The sequence below is a fragment of the Manis pentadactyla genome, chromosome 10 (assembly GCF_030020395.1).
Source record: "Manis pentadactyla isolate mManPen7 chromosome 10, mManPen7.hap1, whole genome shotgun sequence".
Taxonomy (NCBI): Eukaryota; Metazoa; Chordata; class Mammalia; order Pholidota; family Manidae; genus Manis; species Manis pentadactyla.
Genome location: NC_080028.1, coordinates 7,939,578 through 7,961,255, shown reverse-complemented (window position 1 = coordinate 7,961,255; position 21,678 = coordinate 7,939,578). Strand labels below are relative to the sequence as shown.

Below are 21,678 nucleotides of genomic sequence, written 5' to 3'. Positions count from 1 at the left end.
AATCTCAAGGTTCTCTAGAGAACCTCTAGAATATCAATACTTTGTATGTTCCCAGCCACTGTATAATTTATTAACTAGAGCAACTAACTAAAGCAAAGTAACTTTGTGGGGTAAGGAAATGGAGTCATACATGAAGCAATCGTTGAGGACTAAAATGTTTATTACATGAAAGGTTGGGAAAACTAAAGGAAAGTACATTTAATCAGCTTCTTGAAGAAAAAGTATAAGGCTGATCAGAGAGAAGGCAAACTCATCTGCAAGGCTGGAAGGGCTGCTGGACCTCTGGCTATCTGGAGATGGATGAAACAAATAAAATCAGAACTATTCCCCCTGAACTGAATTATAGACCACAGAACTTTAGAATTAGGAAGGGCCTGATGATTACAACAATAAAAATACTGCTGTACTTCAGACTCACAGAACCCAAGAATGGACTAACAGTTACCAAAGGGAAAAGGACTGGGGAGGATGGGTGGGAAGGGAGGGATAAGGGGGAAAAAGAGGCATTATGATTAGCACACAAAATGTAGTGGTGGGGGTGGGGGTGGGGGGACACGGGAAAGGCTGTAAACACAAAGATAATGATTCCATAGCATCTTACTACGCTGATGGACAGTGACTGTAATGGGGTATGTGGGGGAAACTTGATAATAGGGGGAGTCTAGTAACCATAATGTTGTTCAAGTAATTGTGCATTAACGATACCAAAAAAAAATAAAAAAAATAAAAACTCATACAGAAGAGATATTGGTGGTTACTGGAGAAGGGGGTTAGTGCAGTGGGTAAAAAGGGGGTCAGTTGTACGGTGACAGATGGTAACTAGACTTATTGTGATCTTTATTAACGTGCATACAAATACCAAATTATTAAGTTGTACACCTGAAACTAATGTTACATACCAATTTTATCACAATAAACAATTTAAAAAAATACTACTATACTTGTACAGCACTTTACTTCTCAAAATGCTTTCATCATTTAATCTTTAAGTAAAAATTATTAAGTGCCTGCTATGTGCCAGGAACCGGGGATACAGAAATAAGATGCCAACCCTGTATATTCAAGGAGCTTACTTCTAATGATGAGACCTGATAGAAATAATAATGTAATAGAACAAAGGCTCTGGTGGTCTGTAACAGGTATGAGGAGAGCATAGGGGAAGGAGTACCTGAGATGTCTGGAATCACAGACAGCCTGCATCTTGGAAGAGGCAGCCCTTGCTAGGACTTGAAAGATGAATAAACATTAGTAAGCTAGCAAGCACAGAGAGAAAAATGGTCAAGGCAGAAGGAAGATTATATGCAAAGGAAGAGAAAATGAAAAGAGCACAAAATGTTTTGGAAACTAGAAGCTGCTCAGTCTTGCTGGAGACTGAAGTTGTAAGTAATCGATGACTAAATAATTAGAAGCCAAACAGACAAATAAAATATTTAAATTTTGACCCATAAAAAATTGAAGAATTCTGAGAAGAATAAAATTATTAGAGTTGATGGTTAGAAAAAGTATCTTGGCCAGCTGTATAAAGGACTGATTAGAGAACAGCTGGCTTCTAGGCAGGGAGACTAATGAGAAGGCTACTGAAACCACAGTGAGAAATGATGAGTCTGAAAACAAAATCCCTAATTTGGAAAGATATAAGCACCCTTATATTTATTTCCACATGATTTACAACAGCCAAATTTTTTACAAGCCATTATTTACAGCAACCAAAGTTTCCATCAATAGATGAATGGATAAAGATGTACATATACACAATGGAATATTATTCAGCCATAAAAAAAGAAATCCTGCCATTTGCAACAACATGGATGGACTGAGAAGGGACTATGCTAAGTGAAATAAGCCAGGAGGAGAAAGACAAATACCATATGATTTCACTTACACGTGAAATCTAAAAGCAAAACAAAACAGCACTGGACTCATAAACACTGAGAAGTGACTGGTGGTTACCATGGGGGAGAGGCTGGGATGAGTGGATGAAGCGGATAAGGAGGCACAAAATCTCAATCATAATATAAGCTGGTCATGGAGATGGAAGTGAAACATGGAGAATACAATCAATGGTTCTGTAACATCTTTCTGTATTGACAGATAGTAACTACACTAGTTGGGGTGACCACTTAATGTATGTAACTGGTCAATCACTGTGCTGTATACTTGAAACCAATATAATATTGTATATCAACTATACTTCAATTTTCTTAATGTTAAAAAAAATTTTTTTAATAAAGAAAAAAAAAAGGAAATGGTGAGAGTCTGTCTGATCTAGGGTAGTGAGACAAAATGTGAAAAGTCAAAGTAGAGGCAGAATCTACAAAATTCAGAGACCAAATAGATGTGAGGAACATAGGAAAAGAGGAATTGAGAATGACTACTCGTTTTCTGGTTAGGCAACTGGTACTGAGTTAGGGAATGCAGTGGTAGTCTCGGGGAATGTGACATCAACTTTAAATATGCAGACGTCTGACATGCAGTAAGTCATCTAGATGTCCAGGTGGGAAGAATTAATGGATTAAATGAACCTAGAGCTCAGGAGTAAGTGGGGGCTAGAGATATAGATACAGACATCCTGAGTACGTGATAATTAAAGCCACAAGTTGGGATGAGATTGCTAGGGAGAATGTGTAGACTGAGAAGAAAAAAGGGTAACGGACTTACCCTGGACATTTAGGGGATGGGAAGAAGAGAAGACTGCAAAAGAGACTAAATAGTGGGCAGAGAGGTAGGAGGCAAGCTGGAGACAGAATGGTGCCTATAGTTTACCTGCTCAGGATCTGAATACCATTCCTACTTGGGTGTAATTCCAAGACCAGGGGAACACAGGACCCTCTTCCTACTGTAGAAGCTGTAGAGGAACAGATAGTCCCTGTCTCAGCATTCTGGCCTCTAGCTTACAAATATAACCCAAGCCCAGCCAATCAGATCCTCCCATCTAGAACTTTGAAAATTGGCAGAATAACAGAGAGGTGGAAAACACAAATAGAAATTATTCACGGCACTGTGGCAACTGTCTACTGGTGGTAGTACTAACGGTAGCGAGCATTCGTTGGGAGACCAGGTCAGCAGTGATAGCAGAGAAGGCTAAGTGAGCAGTGCCAGTAACAGAGTCCTCAGACAATTCGTCTCATGCCATGGTCTTCACTATGTGTTGCCTTACTCAGTTTCTGCTCATGTTCTCATTTCTTGTTCATTCTGTTAACGAGCCCTCTTATTAGGGGGTGTACGTACTATCCAATACTCTTCCCAAAATTTTATTTTATGCTTAGGTTAGCCAGATTATATAAAGAACTCTGAGTAGTATAGAATGAGGAGAGAGCCTCAAAGAGGGTCAATGGTACAGATAGGTCAAATATAAGGAGGCCCAAAAGGGGTCCCCTGAATAGTGTGACTAGTACATCAGTGGTGATACTGGCAAAATTTTTCACACGTATTCTCTCATCCCATCCTTACACCATCTTCTAAGACAGACAAAGCAGGTATCTTTACTTCAAGGATGAAAAAAATGGAGGCTAAAAAAGATTATGCAGATTGCTTAAGGTGATATAGTTCTTTTATTACCCAAGGTTGCCCTCAAGAAAGTTATTTTATAAATGTTCATTAAAGGAGATGGTAAATATCCATACTAATTTTCTACACTGACTGTCAACTGATACAGATGATATGCACCTATTCCCAATCCTAAACTTCCAAGTTCTTCTATTTTGGTAATACAAAGAGGTTCCTAACAAAAGCACGAGGATCCTTCTCAACAACCACCCAGAAACATACCTCAAAGAACATGAGGCTCAATGATTCTGTAACATCTTCCTATGTTGACAGATAGTAACTGCACTAGTGGGAGTGAGGATTTAATAATATGGGTAACCGATGAACCACTGTGTTGTATACTTGAAACCAATATAAAATTATACATCCATATATATAATATTTTATTCATTATATACAAATTTTAGGAAACAAAAAGAACGGGGAAATGACAGCCTCTTCAACAGCTGGTGTTGGCAAAACTGGACAGCTACATGCAAGATAATGAAACTGGATCATTGTCTAACCCCATACACGAAAGTAAACTCAAAATGGATCAAAGACCTGAATGTAAGTCATGAAACCATAAAACTCTTAGAAAAAAACATAGGCAAAAATCTCTTGGACATAAACATGAGCAACTTCTTTATGAACATATCTCCCCGGGCAAAGGAAATAAAAGCAAAAAGGAACAAGTGGGACTATATCAAACTAAAAAAGCTTCTGTACAGCAAAGGACACCATCAGTAGAACAGAAAGACATCCTACAGTATGGGACAACATATTTGTAAATGACATATCCAATAAGGGGTTGACATCCAAATTATATAAAGAGCTCACACACCTCAACTAACAAAAAGCAAATAAGCCAATTAAAAAATGGGCAGAGGAACTGAAAGACACTTCTCCAGAGAAAAAATTCAGATGGCCAACAGACACATGAAAAGATGCTCCACATGGCTAATTATTAGAGAAATGCAAATTAAAACCACAATGAGATATCACCTCACACCAGTTAGGATGGCCAACATCCAAAATACAAACAACAACAAATGTTGGTGAGGATGTGGAGAAAGGGGAACCCTCCTACACTGCTGGTAGGAATGTAAACTAGTTCAACCATTGTGGAAAGCAATATGGAGGTTCCTCAAAAAACTCAAAATAGAAATACCATTTGACCCAGGAATTCCACTCCTAGGAATTTACCCTAAGAATGCAGCAGCCCAGTTTGAAAAAGACAAATACATCCCTATGTTTATTGCAGCACTCTTTACAATAGCCAAGATATGGAAGCAACCTAAGTGTCCATCAGTAGATGAATGGATAAAGAAGATGTGGTACATATACACAATGGAATATTATTCAGCCATAAGAAGAAAACAAATCCTACCATTTGCAACAACATGGATGGAGCTAGAGGGTATTATGCTCAGTGAAATAAGCCAGGTGGAGAAAGACAAGGACCAAATAATTTCACTCATATGTGGAGTATAAGAAAAAGAAAAAACTGAAGGAACAAAACAGAAGCAGACTCACAGAACCCAATGGACTAACAGTTACCAAAGGGAAAGGGATTGGGGAGGATGGGTGGGAAGGGAGGGATAAGGGGGAAAGGGGGCATTACAATTAGCACACATAATGTAGTAGGGGGCAGGGGGACACGGAAAGGCAGTATAACACAGAGAAGACAAGTTGTAATTCTATAGCATCTTACTACACTGATGGACAGTGACTGTAATGGGGTGTGTGGGGGGGACTTGATAATAGGGGAAGTCTAGTAACCAATGTTGTTCAAGTAATTGTACATTATGATATCAAAATAAAAAGAAAAACAAAAACAAAAAGAATATGAGGCTCCTTGCCATCACCCTTCCATGGCTCAGTCACGGTGCCTTGGTCACCACTTAGAGAATACATCATCAGCTACAGGGACTCCTCAAGTGGAAGAAGGGATCGTCTATCTGTGACCATGAGAACCACTGTGGGAATGAGAGGCTGAGAGCTTTCAAAAGAAGATGATTATTTCTCAACCTCATTCCTTTGGGATATGTCACAGCCAGGAAAGGAGAAATTGGAAAAAGCAGCTTTCACAAGCTGCCAAATCCATGTCCTAGTCTCAAGGGATAATTAGCCAATGAGATTTTGTGGAGGTGATGTAATGTTGGCAGAGACTAACATTTTATGGTTGAACATGCAGCCTCTTGATATTTAGCTACAGGGCTAAAAAGGATGACATCCTGAAAAGCCAAGAAACTCATACCCATAATACCACCTCTTAGCAATCTGCATCTCAAAAGTAATTTGTAAACTTTAACTGATCCATCTTTATCATGAAAAGTTTATAAGAGCATTTGTTAAACCATAAATTTTCTAAATCTTATTTTATAGAACTCTTCTGCTAGGAAAAGAAATTTCTAAGCACCTCCAAAAGAACAAAGACAATTTAGAAAGCTTAAAGAAACAAAAGAAAGAAATGAGAAGGAAAGTTTTCCAAGGAACAAAGTCTGTCTGTGGTACTTTAATCCCATCACCAGCATATCAAGTTTAAAGCTGCCGGACATCCTTCTGAAAACAATCTTTGAAACTAAGTACAGTGAGCCAAGAGTTTTCAGGAGCACCACATATCTCAGAAAAATTGTCAGTCTCCACCTTGACAAGTACTCTGAGATGCAGTAAGTAAGAAATCAGTGGACAGGATGCAGAAAGAAGTATTTAGACACTAACACTCCTGATTTGAGCTTGAGGTATTAAACTTCATAATGAATGCTTGCCATTTTGATGAAAATTGCTAAAGTCCTTTGACTTAATTAAGTCATAATATCTCCAAAAGCCTGAGACAAAGCTGGGTACATTAAAAAGAAAAAAATTTAAATCTCTATAATCAATTAGCTGAAACATATAGAGTTCCCAAATATGTGCTAGCTCCTTATTTGAAACAAGACACAATTTTTGGTTCAACTCTGGGTCTAAGAGTATTTAGTGATAGCAATACAAATACTCTGTAGTTGATATATCTTGACCATTTTACAAAAATTAAGAATGACCTTTCTCAAAATGAATGAGAGAGGCAAAGATGGTACAAAAATACATGATCTTTGAGAAGGGACATAGTGGATCTCTGGCAACTTGCTGCACTGATGGACAGTGACTGCATTGGGGGATGGGTGGGGACTTGATAATATGGGTAAATGTAGTAACCACACACAAAAAAAATACATGATCTTCTATATCTCATAAAGGAAACAGAACCACCTTTAGCGGGATGGTTTGTTCTGGCTCTGTGAGAAACAGTTGGGTTAGGAGACCTCAATACTCAATGCATTGGTAATACAAAGAGGCTTTATTCTACCCAATCTCTCCAATATTTCCTGTTCACTTCATTTCATCCATCACTACACATTTATTCAATACCTACTATCATCAAGCTAGACAGATGCTATACATAAAATAACAAAAATACTTGCTTTCATAGAGTTTATAATCTAGTGAGGGAAACTCACATTAAACAATCAAAAAGTCCCATAAATAAACAACTAATCTCAAAGTAGAAATGCACAAAGAAATAGAGAATGAGAAAGAATGAAAATAACCAGAGGGGAAGGACATTCTCTGAGACCTTAAGAATGAGTAAGAATAAACAAAGCAGGCTGGAAACAGGAGGGAAGGAAGGATGGAAAGGTGGATGAAATCTAGAAAGCAAAAAGGAAAAGAGCAGGAGGTGAAGTTGGAGACATAGGCACCCTTATGTTTATAAAATGGAACCATGTATACTGGGAAACTTGCCCACTATTCCTTGAGGACAAATGTTGACTTCAGGACTAGATTATTATCTAAGGTCTTACTCTAACTTATCTAAACTAGAATACGATCCCTATGGCAGGTAGAGACCACATGTTTTTCTAGATTCTCAAACATCTTTCATACAATAGCTCGTGAATTTTTTTTAAGTACATCAAAAAATATACTTTTTCTTCAATTTATCAAGACTTTTCCTCTAAAACATTCATATTAACCTCCTTAGTTGGGATTAAACTAAATTTAGTAACATTGAGTCAGTTGACAGAAAGCTTAACTGCAAGGGGATCTTCAGGATAAAGCTAATGGAAGATTATTTGCAAACATCTCACGGACTGACTTAGCAGATATAAAACTCAGCTGTTAAGAGGTTCCCAAATGCTCTGCAAAGCAGAGTTCAGAAGAAATGGGGGAAGGCGGCAAGGGACCTTTTTTCTTACCAGAACGAACAAGGAAGGACCTTTGCATGGAAAATATTCCCACTCTGAAGACAGGCAGGTTTAAATTTACTTCCTACCCACAGAAACTATTTGCTACATCGGAAAAAATTTCTAATGCACGTTTATGGCAAGACACTCAAGAGGTTTTGCTTAGTTTCAATCATATGATGCTAGTTTGGGCCCTGGGTGCAGTCAGAAATTTTACTACACTGTAATTCAAAATAGCGTCTTTGTTAAAACCAGGGAAACTTCTAGGCAAAGATCAAGTCTTGTACGAAGCCTTTCTAAATAGAGTTAAATGTAGAAAAAAAGGTTATCCCTTTGTAGAGAGGCGGTCTAGGACAGAAGTTAAAATAGGTATTCAAAAAGAGGAAAAGATTAGATGTTTTTGTTTGTTTTTAGTGATTATGTCAAAGTGTTCTGCAGAGGATAAGGCAAGGGGGGAAGGGGACAAAAAAAGACAAAGTAGACTATGTCCTTGAGAGAACAAGACAAAGGAACCTAGACAAGCTGGGTAGATAGTTGTATAGACAAGAGCTGCTATGTAATTCTTTGGGGAAAAAAGGACTTGAACTTCACAAGGAAAGCAATATAATGTAGTAGTAAAGGGCATGGATTCTGAAATCGACCACCTGGGTGCAATCTTAGCTCTACCACTTACCGGGTATGCGGCATTGGGCACGTTCCTTATCCACTTTGTCCCTCAGTTTTATAATCTGTAAAAGGGATAATCAGAGCATCCATCTCATATAGTTAGTTGTTGCAAAGATTAAAAGAATTAATATATATAAGGAGCTTGGGACACTGTCTTGCAATGTAAATCCTATTTAACTGTTAGCTACTATTACTTTAAATATATTTTTATATTTTTGCTAGAATGCCCTACTGTAGAAATGGGTCTCTTAGGTTTGGGGGTTGGTTGGTTGGTTGGTTTGCATTTTCCTGTTTGGTCTCTACTAGTATTTTTAATAGTTTGCTTTTAAAATATAAGACTGCCTCAGCTATGCTTAAGGGAAATAATAAAAGATGTCCACCTGTGGGGCAGAATTTTGAATAGGAAATATTCTATTCATTTAGGCATGGTCAGTCTGCTCAAGAAATGAGTGAGGGTGTGGGAAAGACACCTCAGGGAGAAAACTCAGGAGCCATCTACAGAGCTGGTGTTTCTAACTTAGAAATTATCTTCTAGAATTGTTGTCAAACCTTGAAAGATTCTATGTAATATAGCACATTTCCCAACATGAGATCAATGGGTGGGAGACAGAGATAATGTGTGGGAAAGAAGTTCACACATTTGGTTTAGTTTGTTTTGTCCTAGGTATTACCTAGCAGTGCTAACTCCTTCCCCCTTTTGCTTGCTTCCTTCAAGAGTCATTTTAACTCCAACTTTCTGGTGCCCAAATTAGCTCAGGATACTCCAGAGTGGAGGTGAAAGGCAATCAACCTGATTTGTTATACCCAATGGAACATTCTTCTGTCGTACATAAAAGGAAAAAAGCCTAAAAGCCAGAAGAATGTTCCATACACTTAAAAAAAATTTAGATCACACCCACTCATAGGTTCTGAAAAGCACAGCAACAGAATCATGCCAGTTCAAAAACCTAAGAGCACAGTCTGACTGAAACTGATCAACCTAATTTCACTTCATAAACTGACTAGGGGAAAAAGGGAGATAGCAATTAGCAATAGAAATCAGAGTCCCTTATTTTTCTAACAGTTGTTAGCCTTATATTAATAAAAGATCAGAGAATTTTAACCTAAAACTTCAAGCTTACAATTAGAGATACTTTTATAAGCCTTTAAAATCAATTTATTGAAGTTTAATTCAGATATAATAAACTTTACCTGTTTTAAGTACTGACAAAAGTATACACCTACATAACCACTACAACAATTAGGATACACATTTTCATCCTCTAAAGTTCTCTTTCACCCCTTTGTAGTTAACTTCTCTTTCTACTTCCGGCCAAAGGCAACAACTGATCTTCTGTCTGTTACTCTAAAGAAACCTGCATATTTGCTCATACAGTTTTTTAAATTAAGGTAAAATTTACATATCAATCAATATCCATTCATAAAAAAAAACTCTCAACAAAATGGGTATAGAGGGCAAGTACCTCAACATAATAAAGGCCATACATGAAAACCCACAGCCAACATCATACTTAACAGCGAGAAGCTGAAAGCTTTTCCACTAAGACTGGGAACAAGACAAGGATGCCCACTCTCCCCGCTTTCATTCAACATAGTACTGGAAGTCTTAGTCTCAGCAATCAGAAAACACAAAGAAAGAAAAACTATCCAGATCGGTAAGGAAGAGGTCAAACTGTCCCTGTTTGCAGATGACATGATAGTGTACATAAAAAACACTAAAGAATCCACTCCAAAACTACTAGATCTAATACCTGAATTCAGCAAAGTTGCAGGATACAAAATTAACACACAGAAATCTGTTGTATTCCTATACATTAACGATGAACTAGCAAAAAGAGAAATCAGGAAAACAATTCCATCAAAAAGAAAAAAATACCTAACCTAACCAAGGAAGTGAAAGACCTATACCCTGAAAACTACAAAACACTCTTAAGAGAAATTAAAGAGGACACTAATAAATGGAAATGCATCCAATGCTCTTGGCTAGGAAGAATTAATATTGTCAAAATGGCCATCCTGCCTAAAGCAATCTACAGATTCAATGCAATCCCTATCAAAATACCTACAGCATTCTTCAACAAACTGGAACAAATAGTTCTAAAATTCATATGGAATCACAAAAGACCCAGAAGAGCCAAAGCAATCCTGAGAAGGAAGAATAAAGCAGGGGGGAATCTCGCTTCCCAACTTCAAGCTCTATTACAAAGTCACAGTAATCAAGTCAATTTGGTACTGGCACAAGAACAGACCCATAGACCAATGGAACAGAATAGAGAGTTCAGACATTAACCCAAGCATATATAGTCAATTAATATACGATAAAGGAGCCATGGACATACAATGGGGAAATGACAGCCTCTTCAACAGCTGGTGTTGGCAAAACTGGACAGCTACATGTAAGAGAATGAAACTGGATTAGTGTCTAACTCCATACACAAAAGTAAACTCAAAATGGATCAAAGACCTGAATGTAAGTCATGAAACCATAAAACTCTTAGAAAAAAATATGGGCAAAACTCTCTTAAATATAAACTTGAACAACAACTTCATGAACATATCTCCACAGGCAAGGGAAACAAAAGCAAAAATGAGTAAATGGGACTATATCAAACTAAAAAGCTTCTGTACAGCAAAGGACACCATCAGTAGAACAAAAAGGCATCCTACAGTATGGGACAACATATTTGTAAATGACATATCCAACAAGGGGTTGACATTCAAAATATACAAAGAGCTCACACACCTCAACAAACACAAAGCAAATAAGCCAATTAAAAAATGGGCAGAGGAGCTGAAAGGACACTTCTCCAGAGAAGAAATTCAGACGGCCAACAGGCACATGAAAAGATGCTCCACATTGCTAATCATCAGAGAAATGCAAATTAAAACCACAATGAGATATCACCTCACACCAGTTAGAATGGCCACCACCCAAAAGACAAACAACAACAAATGTTGGTGAGGATGTGGAGAAAGGGGAACCCTCCTACACTGCTGGTGGGAATGTAAATTAGTTCAGCCATTGTGGAAAGCAGTATGGAGGTTCCTCAAAAAGCTCAAAATAGAAATACCATTTGACCCAGGAATTCCACTCCTAGGAATTTACCCTAAGAATGCAGGAGCCCCGTTTCAAAAAGACATATGCACCCATATGTTTATTGCAGCACTATTTACAATAGCCAAGAAATGGAAGCAACCTAAGTGTCCATTAGTAGATGAATCGATAAAGAAGATGTGGTACATATACACAATGGAATATTATTCAGCCATAAGAAGAAAATAAATCCTACCATTTGCAACAACATGGATGGAGCTAGAGGGTACTATGCTCAGTGAAATAAGCAAGGCGGAGAAGGACAAGTATCAAATGATTTCACTCATCTGTGGAGTATAAGAACAAAGAAAAAAACTGAAGGAACAAAACAGCAGCAGACTCACACAACCCAAGAATGGACTAACAGTTACCAAAGGGAAAAGGACTGGGGAGGAAGGGTGGAAAGGGAGGAATAAGGAGAAAACAGGGCATTACGATTAGCACACATAATGTGGGGGGTTGGGGCACGGGGAGGGCAGCAAAGCACAGAGAAGACAAGTGGTGATTCCACAGCATCTTACTACACTGATGGACAGTGACTGTAATGGGGTATGTTGTGGGGACTTGACAATGGGGAGAATCTAGTAACCACAAATGTTGCTCATGTAAGTGTATATTAATGACACCAAAATAAATAAATCAGAGCCATAAACCCACTACACATTAACATTTTTCATGTTAATATTTTTATGAAAAATGCAGTTATTGTCTAAAACAAAAAATATTTAGGAGAGTACTATTGTTTCAGTATTTTTGCAAATCTAACGTATAATTTACTAAAATACAGTTGAATTTTCAAATACAGTACTGCATTCAATCTATTGGGATATCATGTATCACACAGCTCTGGAAGACTACACCATACACTCATGAGAGGACAACAGTAAAAATGGCAAATAACATTTCAGGGTAAACACAGTTTGCATCTCTCACCTACTCCAGAAGTAGCAGGGAAGCCCAGGGGACCCCAGACTACCCTTTGAGAACTAGTGCAGTAGGCAGTGCAGTGAATGCTATAAAAAACAGTTGAAAGGCATGGCCTCAGGAACACACTTGCCTAAAACATATTCCAAACTTTTTAGTAAATCATTTATTCAAAGATTGTTCTTAAGTGCATATTATGTGCCAGGTACTCTCATAGGCACTGGAAAACACGCAGAAAACAAGAGAGAAAAATCCCCCACTAGATATTTATATTCTAGTAGGGAGAGATCGCAGTAACCAATAAACAAACATGTCACAGATTCTGTCAGATGAAACGTACTGTGAAGAAAAATAAAAGCAGGATTTTTAAAAATAGGGTGGTCAGGGAAGTCCTAACTGAAAAAGTGACATTTAAACAAAGATGTGAGGTAAGCAAGGGAGCAAGCCTAAGGTGACTCAGCAAAATGTGCTCCAGATATAAGAGCAAGCAAGTATAAAAACCCGGAACAGGATCACTCCCTAAGGTGTGCAGGGACAGCAAAGAGGCTATATGGCTGGATAACGCATGTGAGGAAAGAGGAGCAGATGCAGCCAGAGAATTAACAAGACTGGGGCCAATCGTGCAGGACCTTGTTGGCACTGTAAGGATTTGGACTTTTTCTGTAAATGAGAACCAATGGCAGGTTCTGAGTGAGGAGGGATCTGATCTGACTTTCATTTTAAATGAAACATGTAAGTAGTGTTTAAAGTAAATAACCTGAATTAAATATCTGTTCCATCTCCTACTGTGTGTCCTGAAGCCTGTCTAAGCTTCAGTTTCCTCCTGTTAAGATGTGAAGATATAGACACCTCAAGAGTTGTGAAGATCAGATAACATTTAAACACCTTAAAATTATGACACACTGTAAAATCTCACTACTGAATTTATTTACACTATGCAACTGCTATGTATTCCTCTTTTCTGGGCTTTCTATACTCACCCAACTGCTGCCACCACCCCATTTATGTGACTGCTATGAGATTAAGGATGACCAGACCCCTCAACACCATGAGCTCAACCTGATAATACCCTTTAGCTTGTTGAGAGCAAGAAATAGAAAGCTATTTTTTGTTGTTTATGGCAGAGCAGCAGTTTTTAGTATTTTTTTCCTTGTTATTATAAGGCAAATTCTCTCAAAAATAATGCATGTGGTAATCATAAAAGTGAAGTTCCAAAAAAACAAGACTGTATGAGACTCATCTTTATTTAATTTGGCACTGTTCAAATAAAGCTAAAACTGTGGTTCATGGTCTTGACAGCTTGCCTCATCCAAAAGGAAACAATGAGGAAAAAAACGAGACAGATGAATTCAAATTCCTTTGATCTGGATTCTAATTCTAAGGGGGCCCCACATAAATCAATGAGTCAGAGAAAGGGCAGTAAGATGTAATCCAGAATACTGATGACAATAGCTGTCTGTCTGCCAACCTGTCTTCTGAGATCATCAAAGTATGAGATCATCACCCAGGCCAGAGAAGGCAGGGCAAGACAGAAGTCCACCAAAGGACCATGGGGCTTGTAGCATTTGACTCGACTTCTGAGGCAGGAGGTAGACACCCAGCCACTGGTTTTTATCTCTACCTCTTAAGATGTGAGTCAATCTGAGTAGTAATAGAAAGATGCAATGGAAAATCCCAAGGAAAACCAAGATCTCTGGGGAAAATTATAAACAATTTCATACATCAAAGGTCTCTGATGGTTTCTTTGCAAGTATGTTATGGCAGAAAGAACACCGTCATGGGAGTAAGAAAATGAATTCTCCTTCTATCTCTACCACTAATTAATTATGTGACTTCAGGAAGTAAATTAACCTGTGGGCCAATTTCTTCATCTTTGTTTAAAGAAAGAACAATAAAATACCTAAGGTTTCCTTCGGGCTTTAAATTCCCTTGAATATAAACAAAAAAACCTTTTTTAAAACCCACATTAATATTTAGAGTATGAGGAGATCCAAAAGGAGGGTATGCTGAAGGTTCCAGAATTTTTCCCCAGCTGTACAGACCTCTAAATGATATGAACTTCAACAGGGGGCCCTGCCTTAAAAGAATTAACATTACCAAAAAGGGCAAAAGTTGTCTGCCCACCTATCTTCCTTCAACCTTATCTTTATGAATTACTACTCCTCTCTTCCAACCCCTCCCTATTATTATAAAACATGCAGTTAGAGGCAAACTGTAATGGTCAGGGAACCAGAAGTTAAAGAAATATGCAGAAATTAAGTATACAGACATAAAGGGATGAGACAGTAAGCAGACTGAGGAAACACTTTCAGATAATATTTTTTAATAGGCAGCATGACCATGGCACATAACATGAAAGATTCAAAAGGTATATACAGTTAAAAGCAAACAAAACAGGAAGCAACCTAAGTGTCCATCAGTAGATGAATGGATAAAGAAGATGTGGTACATATACACAATGGAATATTATTCAGCCATAAGAAGAAAACAAATCCTACCATTTGCAACAACATGGATGGAGCTAGAGGGTATTATGCTCAGTGAAATAAGCCAGGCGGAGAAAGACAAGTACCAAATGATTTCACTTTTATGTGGAGTATAAGAACGAAGAAAAACTGAAGGAACAGCAGCAGACTCACAGAACCCAAAAATGGACTAACAGTTACCAAAGGGAAAGGGACTGGGGAGGATGGGTAGGAAGGGAGGGATAAGGGCAGGGAAAAAGAAAGGGAGCCTTATGATTAGCATGTATAATGTGGGGGGGGGGGCATGGGGAGGGCTGTGCAACACAGAGAAGACAAGTAGTGATTCTACAGCATCTTACTACACTGATGGACACTGACTGTAATGGGGTTTATGGAGGGGACTTGGTGAAGGGGGGAGACTAGTAAACATAATGTTCTTCATGTAATTGTAGATTAATGATAACAAAGTAAAAAATAAAATAAAATAAAATAAAATAAAGTAGATAGGCAGGCTCTCAAAAAAAAAAGCAAACAAAAGAGTTTTCTAAAGGATAAATCAAAGAGGGTACTTAGAGGACTTCAGTGTATACTGTGCTCTATTCTTTAGATTGGTTAGTATGGCAGCAGGTTTGCATCCTCTATGTATTGTTGTCATACAGACTCTATGTATTCTTCCACATTTAAAGGGTATTCCATAATCTTACTAAACTTAAACAAGAACACAACTGTCTTGTGGAACAAAAAGTCTCTTCCATCCCAATTCCACAGCTCTCCAGCCCCCTTCCCTGAGGTAGTCATTGTTACCAGTCCTTCCATAGATATCCTACAAATAGATCCTTCCAGAGATATCCTATACATAGACAAGTTGTGGGAGGGGGCACAAGGTGTGGGTAGAGTGTGTGTCTGTGTGCATAGGTGGATGTGTATGTATATATATGTGCACAAAGGAGACAGAAAAGACAAACTGACTGCCTAACTGTGCCTCATCGAGATCAGATACATGCCATGGGATCAAAGCATACCTAGGGAATGCCTTCAATCCTGTTCTCTACAAGGGAACTCTGCCCCACTGTTGTAGAATTATAAACTAGCAAGAAGACTACACTGGCTGGATGCAGGGACAGGGCTTGCCTGATTAAAGCTTTACACATTAGCTGTTAAGAGCTGAGCCCCAGTGTTCATGTTCTAAAACACACCAGAATCAATGCTGTGCCCCACTACTCCCTTTGTCCTAGCTTCAGAAATCCCAAGTGTCCATCTCAGATCATTAGTTTTCTAATAACAATGATCTCGACAGGTTTCCACAGTGGTGATAGATGTATTTATCCTCTAACTGTGGCTTGATCGGAACACTTAGATTTAACAATACACATCATAGGAAGACAGGGCACAGTACACATCCTGTGATGTGGAAGAATTTTAATTTTGAAAGCCATGCTTTCAACAGCACCTGATTTGGACAAGGATTGGCTAAGATACAAGATGGTGATCAGAGGATTCATTTCTTTGTGCAAAGCAAATCTCAAAATGCTTTTGACAAAATCTTGATTTAAAGGACTTATGCTTATTGATTAGGGAAAGTATGACAAGCTGGATTTCTTCATTTATTCCCAAAAAAATAAACTTACTGAGTGTCTACCATGTGGCAATGTCAGAAGCCAATATACAGATGAATATATTGCCTTTGAGAAACTAATAATCTAATTAGGGGAAAAGGTAAAAACAACAGTCTACATTGTAAAGTTGGTGCTGCAGAGTCAAGAAGGGCTGACTCTATGGAGAAAAACTTCACAGCAAGGCAGCATCTGAACTGGATTTCAAAGAGTAAGAGACTACCAGCTCTGAGGAAGATGGAAGTATACATGAATAGACCTCACCAAAATCTCTAAGCCAAATACTAAATGAAAACTGTTAATAAAAACACAATATACCCTGGAACTTTGCTACAATATTCACTAGCTTAAAGTTTCATTTAGGGTAAAGATTTGCATCTTGAATCTTGTCTAAAGGGGCTTAATTACTCAAAATATCTCATTAAATAGTAGTTTCACCTATAAAGCACATATTAATGGAGGTCAAAATATTTTATTGCTAGAAATTAACCTACAGCTCACTTAGATGATCTAAATGTCTTGAGTTTTTAGAAAGAACACTTGGCTTTTAGTTTATCAAAGCTTCATAACATGTTTTTCCATTTCTATCATAAATATAGCTGTCATATTACCATTATAATCCAGTAACAGCTTCAAAAGAAAACAGTAACAACCTTACAAAACCAACACATATTTAAAGTTTCTGAACCTTTAAGAATTGCAAGTACTAGAGAAATCAGTTTGCTATTAACTCCCTACCTATCTATACCCAGCTTCTCTACTTTTAGTAACAGGCAAAAAAAGACAACAGGTGCATCTACATGCCATTTTCTGTAGACCTTTCACTCCACCTGCATCCAACACCCTTGTCAATTCCATCCATACTTGTCTTACATACTATTATCCTTCGAAAGTTTTATGAAGTAGTTGGTCCAACAGATGGGTGACTAGCCTGCCCAACATATGTCACAGGAAAAACAGCTCTTCAGCAAGACCAGGAAGTAGTAAGTTCCTTTCCCTCATACTGCTGGGAAAAAAGAGATCCCCTTAGAGGAAAGCACTTAAAGAACCTAAGGAAAGTTACTGGACTGAAATGATCTGTAAGTTAGGTGATCAATGAAGAGAGAGACAGTTCAAATGCTAACATTTACTCTCTAAAATAAATAGGCACTTGCCCGCATCCAGCAGAGAACTAGAATACAGAGAGGGGCAAAAAAAATCTGAGTCGGTTTAATTGCAAGCTATTTCATCAAAGACAGATGGGAAAGATTCAGATAAGCATACTATCTTGTTTAGAACACAGCTCAACTGGTCTGGGGGAGGAAAAGGAAAGGCAACCTGGAATGCATAGCATACATGAACAGAAAAACTCAATAAATGACTCATCATGTTCTTTTTTGTAAAACCAGAAAGAACAGAGTGCTAGCAATATCTTTCCGCTTTGCCCCCTCCCTGTCCATAAAGCTTAACCTGATAGCATCTGATCCTGTCTTCAGATGGATATCTGTGTCTTTCACACATTATCTAAGCACTCCCCAAGGAGAACAGTGAGACCAATTCTGCCAGACACTATCTGCCAGAACTAAGGAGTCTCAACTCTCCTTGAAGGCCAGTGGAAGGAAGAGGTCCCCAAATGCCATTTGTATGAATCTTTCAAAATAATGCTCTGAAACAGGAAAACACTACAGACTACATTTTAGCAGAAGTCTAAAAATAACAAAGGAACATTCCCTATTTTTAGATATTGAACTTACAAGTTTAAAAACACTAAAAGTAAAAGAAACCACTAACAACGAACTGGAATTCTAAAATGTTTTAAAAGATGCGTTTGAATTAGGAAAACTGTTTTAAGACACAGAATTTCAAAAACCCATCATTCTTTCTGTTGACTGCCTCCCTGTTCAAACTTTCCCATCTCTAAAACTTAGAGTTCCAATCCTATGCATTATCAAGAGCACTTCCCAAAAACCAAAAGATGTTACAGAAGACAGGTTATACTACAAAAGAGAAAGAACAGGTAAGGAAAAATTTTAGAACATGCTTTCACAAAGAGACATAAAAATAGTGCAATGACTGATTAAAGACAGCAATACATAAGACTACAAAAGCAGTTTAATTATCCTACATTAAAAACAGCACCACTGACAATAACAAAATATTTGATAAGGGAAAACAGGTTTTTTCCCTCACATAAGTCTCCTCACTGAACAGTCTTAAGGTCAGTAAACATCTAATTCCAAGTTAAGGTCAGCAAACATCTAATTCAAAGTTAGTCTAAATAAATAGAATTTGCAATTAGAAAAAATTTATTAATTTTTTTACAATAAAAACCTGAAAATGCAGTACATTTACTGGCCAATTTATGTGCACCACCATCTGTCTTCCTCCCCATTTCCACCCAACTTTAGTACAAATATGCCCAACCTTTTTAAAGAAACCTAAGATAAATAGGATTTGCAGGAAGTATGAAAATTACCGGACTGTACAGCCATCATTAACATCTCAGGTTCCAGTAGAGTCATGACAGATTCTTCTCAGAAACAACAGCCCACAAATACAAGGAAAAAATTCAAAGTCACAGAAGAAAGATGTTGTCTTCAGAGGCTACCGAAGCTTTTACAAATTCAATCTCATGTCTTATAGTCAAACCAGACTGAAAACTCAACTCTCCTTCTCAGTGCAATCACCAATTTATCCACCCTGCAGGCAAGTCAAGATGGCACAGAGTTGAATTACTGCTGACAGGAAACCAAAAAGAGCTCAAGTTAAGACACATGAAGTGTGGTCAGAACAGTGAGTGAGCTTGGGCTCCTCCCCTGCTATTCATCTCTCGGGGGAGGGGAGAGACATACAGTAAGAGACCTTCAAAAAACAGATCAACTGCTTTTTTCCCTTCCTATTTAAGAAGAGAAGACAAGGTTTTATTCAAAACCTTAGCATAAGGGATTCTGGCTGCAAAAGCAGTTTAGAGCCACATATTAATGCAATCCAAACAACTCAATCCTGTGCAACAGCCCAATTACTGACCTATTAATTGGAGGTGGGGATGGGGATTAGGCACATATAAACACCTACATACACATAAATATGTATAGTGACTTCGTTTTCTGAAAAAGAGTTCTAATGGCTTTTTCATCTGTGATATTTATAGATAATAGACTAAGGAAGTTGAATATTTAACTACAGAAGCTCAACTATTTCTCCCCTACTCCAAATAAAATATCTGTTTCAAAAAGTCATCTGAATACATTCCGGAGCTGTAATCTGTCTTTCAGATCTGCCAATCCCTTAAAAAAGCCCCTTAACTTGTTCCTATGTGACACGTGATCTGTGAATAGACAGCTTATTTATGTTATTTGACTTTTCTAAACTGTTTAATAATCTTGTTGGATGTTGGAACCATAAGAAGAAAGTTCAAATCTGTAAGAATTTCCCTTTCCTAATAAAGAAACTTCAATTCTTTTCCCACTAGCACATAGCAGTATCTTCTGAAAAAGAACGAAAATGGGCGTTTTACCTTCCATTGCAAAAACAAAGCAAACTTAAATCCTTTCAAATTAAAGCAGTTGTCATTTATCCCAATGTAAAAACTTATTCATTCATTCACAGTACTTTTTACTGACATTCATCATAAAGATATTAAGATGCCTTGTAGCATATTTGACTGACTTTTAAATAGCTGAACTAGAAATCCATATTTGGTATGTTTATTCAAAATTCCCTGATCTTTCTGATTAAGCAGCAGCCTTTATCTTGAAACCCTACTGCTGTGAACTCAGCCCAGCAAATGCCTTAATGCTTACACAATCAAACAAATGATAAATGAAAGCACTAAGAGACCTTAAAAAGAGAAAATAGTCTCAGAATGATTGAGGGCAATACTCTGTTTCTAGAAAAGATAAAGCAATGAGATTTGGGGTAGGGGAGATTCTGTGAAGGAGAGAAAAACTTCCTTTCTTTCTCACTCCAAGAACATTATGTTTAAGAGAAAAGCTCTCTACAGAACTGAGGAATGACTCAACAGGCAACAGAATGGCAGTCAGTGTGGGCTAAATGTTGCTTCAGAAAGACAAAAGTTTCTCACTGGTCCCTTCTGGCAACGAAGCTCTCAAACTATCTTATGAAAATGGGTAAATTTCAACTCTCAGACTACATGATAGTCTGGTCAGAGGTTAGCAACTAAAGGGAAAGCATCCCTAAAAGGTTGAGTCATCCTTTGCCCCAGTGTAGGCTGTACAATTTGCTGTGTGAGGGTTTTTCAATGAAACATGTTCTCACAGTCCTGTCTGTACTTACACGAAAATAAATACAAATTATAAGATTCTTGCACAGAAGATGGTAGGAAGGGCAAAGGGCCATTCAACTCCTGCCAAAACTCTCTTCCCTGTAGAAGAGTACTCCGAATGCTGCAACTGTCAATATCCCAGCCCTAGAGAGATACTGACATTCAGATGGTGGTAGTAACAATGACACCTCACATTTCAACTGATGTGTTATCTTTTTCAAGACAATTCCATAACAGTTATCTCATCTGCACTTTGGAATAAAAAGAGTTAAAGAAAATCCACCTTTTAAAAAAAGCAACTCTAAAAAGTTAACCTTCAAAGGAAAAGGAAACAAGCAACATAATCTTTGCCTGAGATTTTACTAAGATTTTGCTTTTACACTTAAGAGTATCAGCATGGCAACAGATTCACTATGAAAATGGGCTGTAAGATGTTTCACAATTCTAGAAGTTTGAACTCCTATGGCAGCTTTAGTACCACTATTTTTTTGTACAAATTAGCAAAATTTCATAGAGAACTAAAGTAAACTTTGACAAGGTTTCTGCACAAGTGAATATGATTTTCAAGTTAATGGCACCAAGGAAATGAAGGGTAATGATATTAGTTTCCAACAAAATGAAAGCTCTTTTGTTTTTAGTTGTAACTCTCTAGCTAATCAACACAAATTTAACATGATCTACAGTTTCTATTGATCCACCGTGATGAGACTTGGTAACTTCAGGACATCAATACCATTAATTCACAAAGCTTTCCTATCCCCCACTAGCTCCCCGAAAGCTTTTAATGTTCATAATCAAGAGGAACTAGACAAGTTCTTATCCTATTTGACCTTCCTCATAGTTTCCCTATGCTTCTTAAAATTTCCTGTTTCCTTAATTTTCTTATAAGTTCTACTTCTCTAAC

The 21,678-nt window shown here is 37.7% G+C and overlaps 1 protein-coding gene across 1 annotated transcript in view; it reads right to left on the bottom strand.

Moving 5' to 3' along the window:
• Positions 1-20,987, bottom strand: part of MRTFA (myocardin related transcription factor A) — a 103,178-nt gene extending 82,191 nt beyond the window's left edge. The window contains exon 1 of the mRNA XM_057486344.1: positions 18,966-20,987. Within this exon, the coding sequence (XP_057342327.1) occupies positions 18,966-19,011 (46 nt within the window). The 5' untranslated portion in view covers positions 19,012-20,987. The remainder of the gene's footprint in view (positions 1-18,965) is intronic.
• Between the last annotated feature and the right edge of the window lie 691 nt (positions 20,988-21,678).